Consider the following 12344-nt stretch of genomic DNA (forward strand, 5'->3'; position numbering starts at 1 on the left):
AGTTCAGATGACACGATTCAAAAGAAAAATGAGTATTTTCGCAAACAGACGTTTCTATTGCGAACTCTCCTGCAAAAGCGTCGGCTGTGGTATGATCACATTTCTTCTCATAATGATGATTTTAATGCCTGACGGTATACTCCATCCTGTTATCTTTGGCTGACTTCAGAAACAATTAAAATTTTATGTATATTCAATCAGAGTTCGAAATCTGGTAGTAAATCCGTGCTTCCGCTCGCTCCCTGCTCCCTCACCCTGAAAAAAGGGAGCTCCCTCGTAAAAAACCCGTGCTCCCGCTCCCTCCCTGCTCCCAAAAAAGGGAGCTCCCAAAGCCCCCTTTTTTCAAATTTCAAAAATTTTCGAAAGTTTTTCATTTTATTAAGTAAACTCTTAGTAGCAACACCATCGTTGTATGATTATTATATAGTGATGATTAAGAAAGTATAAGTAGGCATAATGGAAAATAGGCAAATTTCGTGAATGACTTCAACGTTTTCTTATCATAATATAGCCGAATCTAGGTCAATTTTAGGCTATTTATTTTAATAAAATTTCAGGAGAGACATTTCAAAAAAAATCGAATCAAAAAACGTCTCTTCTAATAAAAATCTGAGCAAAAACGGTATCCTTTTTAATAATTATGCTAATAATCTAAGAAAAATACATTTTGTTGTAATTATTAAAGTCAAACTAAATGTTATTTTGGCTATATATTTATATGATATTTTAGAAGAGACATTTATAAATCTATAATGTCATAAAAAAAGTCTCTTCTAAGAAAAATACTATAAAGTCAGCGTTTCTCATTTTACGGTGCACAGATTTGATTCGAGACTGAAATTCCTGAAATTGGGAGCTCCCAATTTACTACCAGCCCTGAAAACCTGTGCTCCTGCTCCCTCATATAATTTTGATTCTAGAGAAATTGAATCTGAAACAACCGGATCTGTTTCCGATTGTATAATATATACGAAGTCCCTTAGCTGTAGCCCACGCTCGTAGGGTCCGCACGTAAAAAAGGGTCGCATCAATATTATCAAAAAACGACAACGATAAGATGATAGAGTATCTGAAGCTTAAAATTTTTCATGTTGTTTTTTATATACGGTGAATCAAATACTGGCCCAATAGATTTTATCAAATGCTGGCAGCCAGCAGCGAGCCCAAGCGCGAGTGAAACATTTTGAATTCGACCAGGTGTTCGATGTTTTCTTCTAAGCCCTGCTCTTTCATTATCGTTCTTCCTTCGCGAAGTTCAAAAAGCTACAAGTTTCCTTCGGTTTTGGTGTTTTTCGGGGCTAAAATCAATAAATCGCAATTTTGGAAAAGAACATTCACTCGTTTGGCGGGTGCCAAGGCTAACAATCCGTTGGTTTACAATTTTGTGAACCTGCTTCACAGTTAAGGTCAAAAAGTGACTCATCTTCACTGAAGGCGCGGTTGTATTTTGATGAAATCACGTGCGGAGCGCATAAAGTTCCCTGATATCAGAGTTGGAAATGCAGTAGGGTAGTAACGTAGTTATGTAGAAAATAACTACATTTAACTTTATCGGACGGTAGTTATGGTATTATGTAGCAGCGATTTGAATAATTGTTTATTATGAAGCATTAATGATTGTACTGTCAAACTGACTCCTAAAAAGGCCCTGATTGTTATATCAATTATTCCTTTTCTGAAAAATTAATATTTACAGATATTTAATGGCATTTATGGTGCTCATTTCAGAATTTTATCTTCAAATGATTAAACAGCTCTAGAGATTTTCCTGTGAATTATTCAATTGTTGGGAATAACTAGGGGTCTTTTCCCGAATTTTGTCCATCATAAAATGCTTAATAAAGCAGTTTTTTTCGAGGAACCTGTAATAATCAACCAGCGCAACATACGCAACAAACAAAGTTAAAAATTAACTCATAAGGCTGATAACCTGAATTTGTCAACTTATGCAGAATTTATTTTAATTCTGGAGACATGCCTGAGTGTTACCAGAGTTGGAAATGTAGTAGGGTAGTAACGTAGTAATGTATTAAATAACTACATTTTACTACATCATGTGATAGTAATGGTAGTATGTAGTAGCATTCTCAGAAGTATGTAGTAATACTACATAACTACATGCAGTTCTAGAGATAAATTTATTTTTGGAAAATAAGCCATTTTTCGCTTTATTCTATCCAAAAGAGACGAATTTTTTTTCACGTTATCTATGTCTCTTTTCTTTATTTAAAAGTGTTTCTTAATATACAACTAATCTAGTTTGACTTTCAAAAATTTTCAATTTAAGTTATTTTATTGGTAGTAAATGGTAGCAAACTCGTTACTACATACTACCATTACTACAAAAAATTGTAGTAAGTAGTATGTAGTAGCCGTTTTTGGAAACCGAGGCAGTAATTCAGTAATGTAGTAGAGATATTATTGAGCGCTGTATTCTGGTGGTAGTAATGGTAGTATGTAGTAGCAACATGTTACTACATTTCCAACTCTGAGTGTTACATCTCCTCCATTGAGTTTCCTACCAATTAACCCGCGGAGCGGGCAATAACCTTGAGCTAATCAATGAAAGACGTAAAGAAAAAGCGCTTTATTTGTAAAAGATAATTGATTATTTTTAGTTTGTGATCTTTGTCGTCTTTTTTGACCACTGAATATTTCGCCGGCTACTCGGAATTCAGTAATCCCCATATCATTGAGGCCAAATGATATGGCCCATATGTGACTACGAGTTTTTGATCAAAGAGGAATTGCAAAAGAAAATTGGTGTATAAATAGGCAAAGTGTACGGAGCTATATTTTCGAATGTCCATATACAATATAATACATCATGAAAACTTGTCCGGGGCAATTTTCGGACAATAAAAATCAAAATTTTTCTAAAATTGGAGTTTTTGCTCAATCTTCGGCAAAAAAAACCAATTTCAAACGCGATTTTTAGGGTGTTAAAGTCGAGAGAGACCCCGGAAAAATAAAGCCTCAAAATCGTTTTTTTCCTTGTTGAGTCAATTTTTGGGATCATTATTATGAAAAGCCGATTTTTCATTTTTCGAAAATTATTTACGGGGGAGTCCATAAAAATTTAAATTACGATAATAAAAGTTCCTGATTTGGGCTAAAATTGCGAATTTTAAAGAGATGGGTTGGTGCTTTGCTCTCTTAATGATGATTTGACGATAAAAATTTTTGTAGAAAAATGTTGCATGTAAATTTTGCCTATCTGTAGCCGAAGAAAGAATTTGAAAATCTAAGCGTGCTTGGCTTCGAGCGCCGGTCTAGATTCGGGTTTTTTCGGAAAACCTAATTCTACCTCGTTAACAAATTCTTTAATAAATCAATTATATTTCATGAGAATACTAATTTGAGTATTCTAAGCCGAATTTCAATTCTCCAGATAAGATTTATTTTTCAATAAAACTACTAGAGCAATCCCAAAGTTTCTTACAAGACAGGCACTCAGCGAAAAGCTGCATCGAATTTAGGCTTTTTGAGAAAATTTGGTACAGTCATTTCTCAAATTTGTTAGCAGAGATAAAGCGCCCCTTGTTAAGAAACATGGGTCTCTTTGATAAGAGTTCGAAATCTGAGAAGAAATGGCGACTGCCACTGCCAATTGACCGCCAATAACTGCCGATTTTATCAGAAAAATGTTTAGCTTTAACTAAGTTATAAACACTTTTTGACAAGTATGCTATATAGAAGAAACATTATCCGAGATATAAACGTCTCTTTTGATAAGAAAAATAGAATAAAAGGTCTCGCGAGCAGGATTTGATCATAAGCAGGATAGACTGAAAAACATCTCGGAATGTTGCTCAGTTTTCCGGAAAACTTCTTGGAACATGGCAGACTTGACCATCGTTCTATTGGAATTTGCGATGGGAATCTCGAGTGTATTGTTGATGAGGCTGGACATCTAAAGTGAGTGAAACAGGGATAAGTTTAAAAACCGAGTCAACGATGATCTAATTTTTTTTTTCCTCTTTGAGACACTTTTACAGGAGGATCTTCAATTTTGTGGATATTTTTTCTGTAGAGAAAATTTTCGAGACGATTTATTCTGACTCTTGATATTTTTAACGAAAGAAAAAAATTACTTAATTATAGATATTTTACTAAACTATGTTTTAGATGGCCAAAATTGCCAGCCAACAATCTCGTCTACACCATTTCCCGATTCTGATGGCCACACTTTTGAATTTGAATATTTCGACACTGGTCCCAACGAAGGTGATATGCGGTCAATAGGAGATTTATCTCCCAGTTCGTATTTTGGCGAAATAGGCGATTAATGATTAAGTCCATCAAGAAACTTCTGTCGCATTCGACTCTTCACAGTTACTGCTCGCTAAAATCGCTTCTTCTTCAAATTTTACCGGAACGCTAAGCTCAAAAAGAAGAGGGAAGAATATTTAGTGGTTTTACAATTATCCGTTTTATGAAAAGAACACAAAACTCCGCCAAAGGCATGTGTGCGTCTGACGCCCGCTCGAGCTAGTTCATCTTCAACTTTAACAACTCGTGGCGAACTGATACAACTCGTTGTGAACTGCTACGACTCGCTGTGAACCTCTTCTTCTCAATCCGAACTGTTCTAACTGACCATCATCTGTTCCAGCTGAATACGAAGCTAAAGTTAACCCTATATAAACCCTCTCGTTTCCCCTTCTTCACCATAACCATTCTCACTTTGCTCGCTCAGAGAATTATTCAATAAAAGCTCAAAAACTTTACTTTTCCATATACAGCCAACTTTGCTCAGTTGTCTGTATATTTCTCTTGTGTTCACTTATTTGAATCGGTTGCAAAACCATAAAAGATACGAAAACAACAAGACAAGTCAAAGCGATCTCTCGTTTTGTCGAGAAAATACCAAATCCATACTGCTGAAGAATAAAAAAAAAATAAATTTTATTGATCAATAAAAATTCAGTAAAACAACTCACAAAGGTAGTCACCCTATTTCGTTGCTCCACTGGCGTACGTGAAACCGAGTTGTTGATTGCAAGCGGCGCAATAATGGGTTGTATCCTTAAGGGGGAGGTCGTCGAGAAAATTTTTTTCGCCTTTTCAAAATTTTGATTATATTTTTGGATTCCTCGATAAAAAAGGAGTATTTTTGGTCTCTAGCATTTTCTCAATTTGTTAACTTTTTAATGTAAAATTTTCGATTTTAAGTCTCGAACTTGAAATTTCTTGAAAATTATTAGTTGGTGATTTCGTCCAAAAACTATCTGAAACTTATTTTTATGCACAAGGCATTGTTTTAAAATGATTTCTGACTAATTATTTTTAAATAAATCCTAGTCTTTGTAATTTTTGTAAAAATTTCCATGAAAAATGGCTAAAAATGTCGATTTTGACGAAAATCGAATATTTTTAATCAATAAGAAAAAAATTTTTATGAAAGTTACCCTTAATTTTTTGATCACCGGTTAATTTTTAAGGGTCTAAACTATTTATAAATTATAATTGATGAAGAAAAAAAAACTCGGTTTTCGAGATTTTTTGGTCACGAGACACCCCCACTTCAACCCTAATTTTTAAAAAATTTTTCAAAAAATTTTTTTTTCTGCTTTTCGCCGGTTAATTTTTCAAACCCTTTTCTTTTAATCCGAAAAGTCAGAATTTTCACTAATCGGGTTTATCCGCATTTTTGGTCACGGAAATCCCGATTCTCGTCGACCTCCCCCTTAAATTTCTAAAAAAAAGTGAATTTGAATATATTTGAACCTTGAGCGATGGGGCGCAAAACGCAATCCAGGAGATTGGCCAGACAAAAACAAGAAGGATAATGAAAATAAGGAAAGTGTATCCTCCAATTGATTTTTCGATCGAAGACATTCCCTTTGAAAAAAATAACACACAATTGCGAAGTTTTTTTACCTGGTAACCGCAAATCGGACATTTGCAGAAAACACTATCGTGGCCAAGTTCAGGCTGTTTTTCGGGAATAGGAGATCGAGCTGGAGCAGACTGCATTTGCGGAGCATTTTGCTGGACATTAATGATCACGGGCTGCAGAGTTGGTGATGGCGCAGGTTGTGGAGGCAACGGTGATGGGGGAGCTGGAGGTGGCATGATTGACGATGGTGCTGCTTGCGAATGAAGATACGGATTCTCCTGGGGAGCTAGAGAATACGCTGGAGGAGGTTCAGAATAACCAGGAGGCATCGCATAACCAGGCAGATCCTGTCCATATCCTTTTTGAATGAACAATTGCCGAATGATTTATGTCAAGTCTAAATACCTGTACCGGAAGGGGTAGGAATCTCGGCCTCTTCTTTTTCGCCAGAATCGGCAGGCGCCACTTTGCCCATTTTTATGATCTAATTGTTTGAAAGAAAATATTATAAAGACAACATTTGTTCTAGAAGTAAACAATCCTTTATTCAAAATAAAATAAGTTTTTTCAGCGCAATTCAACGCAATGATCACAACAAAGACTCTCTTCCATGATTCTTTATCAATCTTTTTTATAGAGAAAATATAAAATACCTACTGCCGATCCGAAAATAATACGAACAGGAAATCAAAAACATTTCAGGTAGAAGACAGTCTCATAATTGTTGGGACTCGCAATTTTGTAAACATCGAATTATTTCACGAAAAAGACAAGCAAAAACAAGACTGTCTCCGCTGGATAACAATTATAGAAATTTCTGGAGAAAATTCGAGAAATCTGCTGAAGGACTCGAAAAACGTCGGATTTTTAATTCCATCGGTAAGTTTTTCCTTTTTCCCATCCGAAACATCTTCAGGGACGATTTTGCCGGCGAATGCTCTCCCTTTCATAACAGTCTTGGGATGAAACAAAGCTGGAGTTGTGGCGCTTATTTGCTTGTCAGTTGGACTTTGCAGCTTTGTTTTCTCGGGTAATAACACGCCGAATCATGCAGATTTGTCGCCGAGGTTTTCTGGCGCGACTTTTGGGATAACCAATACTTTGGGGACTATTCCAGGGACGAGTTAATAAGGCAATCTTTCAATTTTCCCCAATTTGAGGATCGACGACCTAGCTCAAACTGTGATCCTTATACAGTCACGGACATCATGTGCAGAACGACAATTCTTGATGGAACTGGTGATATTGCCCTGGAGTACAGGTTAGTTTCTTATATTCATTAATTCTAAGCTTTCGGCTGATTGATTCTTATAAATTAAGAGGCTTCATATAAGAGAACGGATACCCTCGGTTCACCGGTATCTGGGGTGAGGGTGAGGGAGTTGAACCACAATACACGAAGATTTTTAAAATAAATAGATTATCATACTACCGTTGAATATATTTATGTAGAAAAAATGAATATGTGATTATTATGAATAAAGCGCTCCTAAAATGATCGATCTGATGAACCGTGACTACGTCAATACGCGAAGCAATCTTGAACTTTTGAAGAGTGCTCGTGATGACAGGCAAAAAAAGCCTGAATCTTTCATCCAATAATTTTTGTCTTTGCTGCGAATTTACAAACTGTTTATATTTTTTGTATTTTAATTATTTAATGAACCCACCTTTTTTCATTTTTTTAATTATTTTATTTAATAAGGCAATAGGAATGATATTCTTTCTTTTTAATCGACATAAGACTAATAAGCGAAAAACTTAGCGAAATAATTCTTGCTTTATTTACTTGTCTTCATAAAATATTGAAAATTTAAAATCTTTTTAACAAAAATCTTCTTTTGATAAGCAATCAATGCAAGTTGAAAATTTGAGAATCTCTAGAATTCGTATTGTGAAGATGTTGTGAAAACGGTAAAAGTAATCAGTTACAAGTTATGAGTTATTTTGACGACTACCAGTTCGGCGATGGAAAGAATGATCAGTGGGAATCAGCATTTGATTCTGGCTACAGTTACGGGCAGACCCCTCAGGACACAGCTGTTAGAATGCCGAACTTCGGCAGCCGAAGGCAGTAGAGACGTTACAGTGGGCTCCTATCTCTGATAACACAAGCTCTTCATTCAACAACAATTCTTACTTTTCACCAAACCAATCAGCTCCGCTCCAAGCTGCTCCGGTACAAGCTTTGCCCATCGTTGCCACCCAAGAATCCGTAGAAATTTATCGAGCACCGATTTTACGAATTCATCCAGAAATTGTCATCGATGCTGAAATAAAACATTTGACCACGATCAAGTCAAAATTCAGGAAATCGAGTTCGAATTTCTTACAAAATTGCTTTTAAAATCGCATTTTCTAATTTAAAATTAGAGTCGAGGAAGGCGGAGATATCCAATTGCGAAAAGAAAGACTTTATCAATTTTTACAGATTATTCAAAGCCGAGAAATTGTAGTCGGTGAACATGGGCATCCTCCCCGTTTTCCTCTAACTGCAGCGAGTTTTCAAGAAGCAAGCCCAAGTCTTATCTGCTACGTTATTGCTTTCATTCTACCAGGTTAAATATCTTTCTCATGACGGATTTCGGAACTTGCAATTTTATGCCAGCAAGCCAGATTTTCTCCCCTGCTCGGACCCTGCTGATGATCGTCTCTACCGATTTCCCGTTGAGAAAACTTTTTGTGGGACCAAGCCCAATTGGGACGAAACAGTACCTCCTTCGGAAGAAGACATGATGATCATGGAAGTCGTGAGTAAAATCAACTTTTTGAATTATTTGAAACAAAAATTTTTCAGACCGGCTGGAGCAAAGAACAACTTTATGCAGGGATGAAGAAGGTCCAAGCTGAATGTAAGAGAAGAATTTTTTTAGTCAATTAAGAATTTTTAGTGACAGATCGATATACTGTCATGATTACCATGAGAATTGTTGGGCCCGTCGTCTTTTTCCTCATAGTCATAAGTAAGCTGAATGAACGCTAACTGAAGAAAATAAGTTCACTGCACTAATGATTAAATAAATAACCAAAAAGATAAGTATTACTGTAAAATCTGAATGTTATGATGAAATAATGATAGAGAGATTGCGAACGCGAAAAAATTTAAAAATCTATAGATGACGATTCGGCGTTTTCTCGAATTTCACTAGCGCTCCGGTGTCATAGCCAAACAAGAATAATGAACAGCAAAGAACGACGACGAGAAGCAAGTACAATCGTACTAAGGCTTGTTTACTTTGATAAACCGCTAGTAGTCAAGCAAATAGATCCGTGTATTGTCGCCAAGGCTCAAGAATAAAACCAAGGAAAGAAATTTTAGGATTACAACAAGTGTCTTTGCTACACTGTTCATTTATAGAAGCGGAGACGAAAAAATCGCTGTGTGGATATTTATTAAATGCACGTATAAAATATATTAAGGCTCTTTTTTCATTGATTTTTGAACATGACCATATTAAACACAATTGTGTAAGGGTCAAAATTGGAATCGAACAGCGGGTCAATATTTGCATGAAATTTTAAAAAGATATCTTCTCCATCGTATGAGATGCTGATTCTTTCATTTTGACAGAAACTTATACCTAAAAAAAGCTTAGTTTTTTTATGACGAACGAGCTTGAAATTAAGATGCTTGCAAAATTTTAAAAAGTCTAATTCATGAATAATATAGCTTTGGTCGGCATTCAACACCGTTGTCTTCATATTGATGTTAATGTAACTGAGTCATGCGTTCACGAATTTATATTTTGCGTGTGATCCCTAAGTTTAGTAAAGCTTGAAATTAAGTTAAGCTTAAATACAAAGCTCGTACTATCAACAAAATTGCAAGCCCTCGCTGCATTTGAACATAATTTCTTACCATTGACTTCGACGTAAACTTCATTGCAATCTAGAAAAGTATTTGATGAACGCTTGTTTAGAGGTACACAGTTATGACAGGCTAGATCTAGGTACCCGCTGAAGTCAAAAGGGCAGTTTTCAACCCCTTTTATATGTAGGCATAACGCACAAAAAAATCAACTTTTTTCCTGTAATAGATACAAGTCTGAAACTTTGGGAGCTAAGAAAACACCAAAGATGACTTTTCAAAATTTTTTGGAAAAAAATTTTTGGTACAGTTTAGTACTTTTTCTCAGCCCTTTTCTGACTAATTTTCGAGCAATCCAAGGTACGAGGTTCTAAGCATGCTCATTCGAAAGAGCGCAAAAAACTGAGTCGGATTCATCAAAAAAAGGGGTTCCTGGGTGGGTTCCCTGGATTCTAGGGATGAAAAACCCCTTAAGGGTGTCCCCAACGATTTTTTTAAAACAGGCTATACTTTGAGCTATTTTTTATAGGACTTCCTGAAGGCTTTTCGGCTAAAAGAAATATACTCATTATTATTTAAACCCTTTTCTATGCCATAAATTTGGCAGAATTTTGAAATTGTAATCTTTTAAAAGAGTTCTGATTTTTCTATTCTGACCAATCTTTGAGATCGTTTTTCTCGAGTTCTACAAATTCAATTTTTAAATTTCGACTAGATCCTGATTCTTTGAACGCTCCTCTATGCCATAAATTTGACGGATTTTTAAAATTTATCTATATGCATCAGATACGATGCATTCTTTGAAGTAACGATTTTGCTGAAGTTTGAGCTCGATTCTAGCGCTTTTCCTGAAATTCAATTTTTCTCATTTTTACAGGGATAATAGTTTGATCTATTTTCAATCTCACGGTACGCTCAGATTTTGCGTTGATAAGACCCTTAATCCCTTTTTCCGGCGCCAAAGTGCAGGTGTTTGCGACTTTTGGCGCACTGTTTGAAAGTGAAAAATTTGTGCTATTGTATTGATATAGGTATCATTGAATAGAGAATTTTTCAAGCTCTCAGAAAATATACAGGTCGATATATATAATCGAAAGTTTGAAAATGACACTTTTTACAGTGCATTTCTATCGAGCCGTAATGCATTAGCGCTCTCATAGAAACAGTAATATCTCGAGAATCAGATGAGATATTTCAGATCTGAAAAAAGCTCTAGAATCAGCTTCCTTTAATTAACTCAAATTAATTTGGTCATCAGACTAAGATTAGTCGAATCCGATCGTTGGGGACACCCTTAAAATCAGCCAAATTTGGGGTTTCATTCGACTTATCGTGTGATGACGTCATTTCCGGTCAAAAAACAACTTTTGATATTTCTTGCTAAAACAATGGGAATACAGTAAATTAGTACCCCAGAGTTCGTATCTGAAGTCAAAAGTTCATAAAAAGTTCATTTTTGGGGTCAAATCGGGTCATTTTTGAGTGATGACTCATCACTTTTGTGATTTTCAACCCCTCGAATCTGGGGAACCCCCCTAGGAACCCCTTTTTTCGATGTATCTGACTCAGTTTTTTGTGCTCTTTCGAATGAGCATATTTACAACCCCGTAGCTTGGATTGCTCGAAAAATCAATTTTTTGGCAACTTTGGGGTACTTAAAAAGTACTAAATTTGAAAATTTTGAAATTTTTTTCATTTGAAATGTTATCAGATCATAAAAATCTATATTATATGTGAAAATCAGCTTCCTACGACTTTCAGATAAAAAGTCGATTTTTTGTGCGTTATGCCTATTTATATGGCACTTCCAGTGTGCCCATATGGCGTATGATAGTCGGAACCTATCATAAGGAACCCTTCGGGCCGTCAAGCCCATTTTTAATTGAAAGCCAGGGACGGGGCTTTTTCGACTTTTGATGACCTCGAATGACCCCAAGATAAACTTTTTTCGAGTTTCTGACCTCGGAATAAAATTTTTGAGGGTTGAAATAGTATTTTCACATGGTTTAAAACCGAAAATATTGCTATTAGAAAACCCCACTTTTTCGAATTTTGATGACCTCTGGTGACCCCAAGATGAACTTTTTTCGAACTTTTGACCTTGGAATCGAACTTCTGGGTACTAATTTACTATTGTCCCAAAGTTTCATCCAAAAAGGGATACGTAATCGACCACTTATTTTTTTCAGCCGGTACCTAGGCTAGATCAAAAGCGCCTTCAACTTTTATGTGATTCGATAAATTGATTTTTAGTTGTTATTGTCGTTTTAATCATTCTTTTAACATATGTAATTACAAAAACTCTTTTTGAATCCATTCCGTAAACAACAGAACCATCGTTACTAGCTGACATCGTGCAATTCGTTTGACCCTCAAATTCTTGGCCGTAAGTCGTAATGTCGACTCGAAAGATTTTTCCAGTGGCTCCATCCGGAATTTGTATTTGTCCAATATCACGAGGAAGATGTTCAACAAGTTCGTCAGTGTTGAAACTCACAGCAGAGTCGGAAACGACAAAATTTGATAATGCAACTATTTTAATGGTATTTTAAATCCTCCGAATTTTCAAAGAAAAAAAAAATAAAATGTGAAATTTACCAAATATTCGAATGATTAAAATTGAGAGATCATCAGAAGGAAAACTGTTGCAGTTTCGATCTAAAGGTCTGAAAGTTCAAATTTGAGAACAACCTG

At 35.6% G+C, this 12344-nt stretch overlaps 1 protein-coding gene and 1 long non-coding RNA gene across 2 annotated transcripts; one reads left to right on the forward strand and one right to left on the reverse strand.

Annotated features, from left to right (window-relative positions):
* Nucleotides 1-4889: 4889 nt before the first annotated feature.
* On the reverse strand, nt 4890-6317 carry LOC145703158 (uncharacterized). The gene is made up of 4 exons (XM_081780477.1): nt 6248-6317; nt 5884-6200; nt 5731-5844; nt 4890-5028 (listed from the first exon to the last, which is right to left on the reverse strand). The coding sequence occupies exons 1-4, from the start codon at nt 6315-6317 to the stop codon at nt 4957-4959; spliced, it is 573 nt and encodes a 190-aa protein (XP_081636603.1). The 3' UTR covers nt 4890-4956.
* Nucleotides 6318-8300: 1983 nt separating this feature from the next.
* LOC145695399 (uncharacterized) lies at nt 8301-8865 on the forward strand. Its single transcript, XR_014133715.1, has 3 exons — nt 8301-8592; nt 8640-8694; nt 8734-8865. It is a non-coding gene; the product is annotated as an uncharacterized LOC145695399 (long non-coding RNA).
* Nucleotides 8866-12344: the final 3479 nt, after the last annotated feature.

Source organism: Oikopleura dioica, chromosome 1, assembly GCF_907165135.1.
Source record: "Oikopleura dioica chromosome 1, OKI2018_I68_1.0, whole genome shotgun sequence".
Classification (NCBI taxonomy): Eukaryota; Metazoa; Chordata; class Appendicularia; order Copelata; family Oikopleuridae; genus Oikopleura; species Oikopleura dioica.

Excerpts from the sequence above, each read along its gene's own strand:
- LOC145703158 (XM_081780477.1), bottom strand. The coding sequence starts at position 6,317 with ATGGGCAAAGTGGCGCCTGCCGATTCTGGCGAAAAAGAAGAGGCCGAG. Across the intron at positions 6,201-6,247 it reads TCCTACCCCTTCCGGTACAG|GATATGGACAGGATCTGCCT; the intron begins GTATTTAGACTT and ends TCATTCAAAAAG. Across the intron at positions 5,029-5,730 it reads TTTGCGCCCCATCGCTCAAG|GATACAACCCATTATTGCGC; the intron begins GTTCAAATATAT and ends CTCCCCCTTAAG.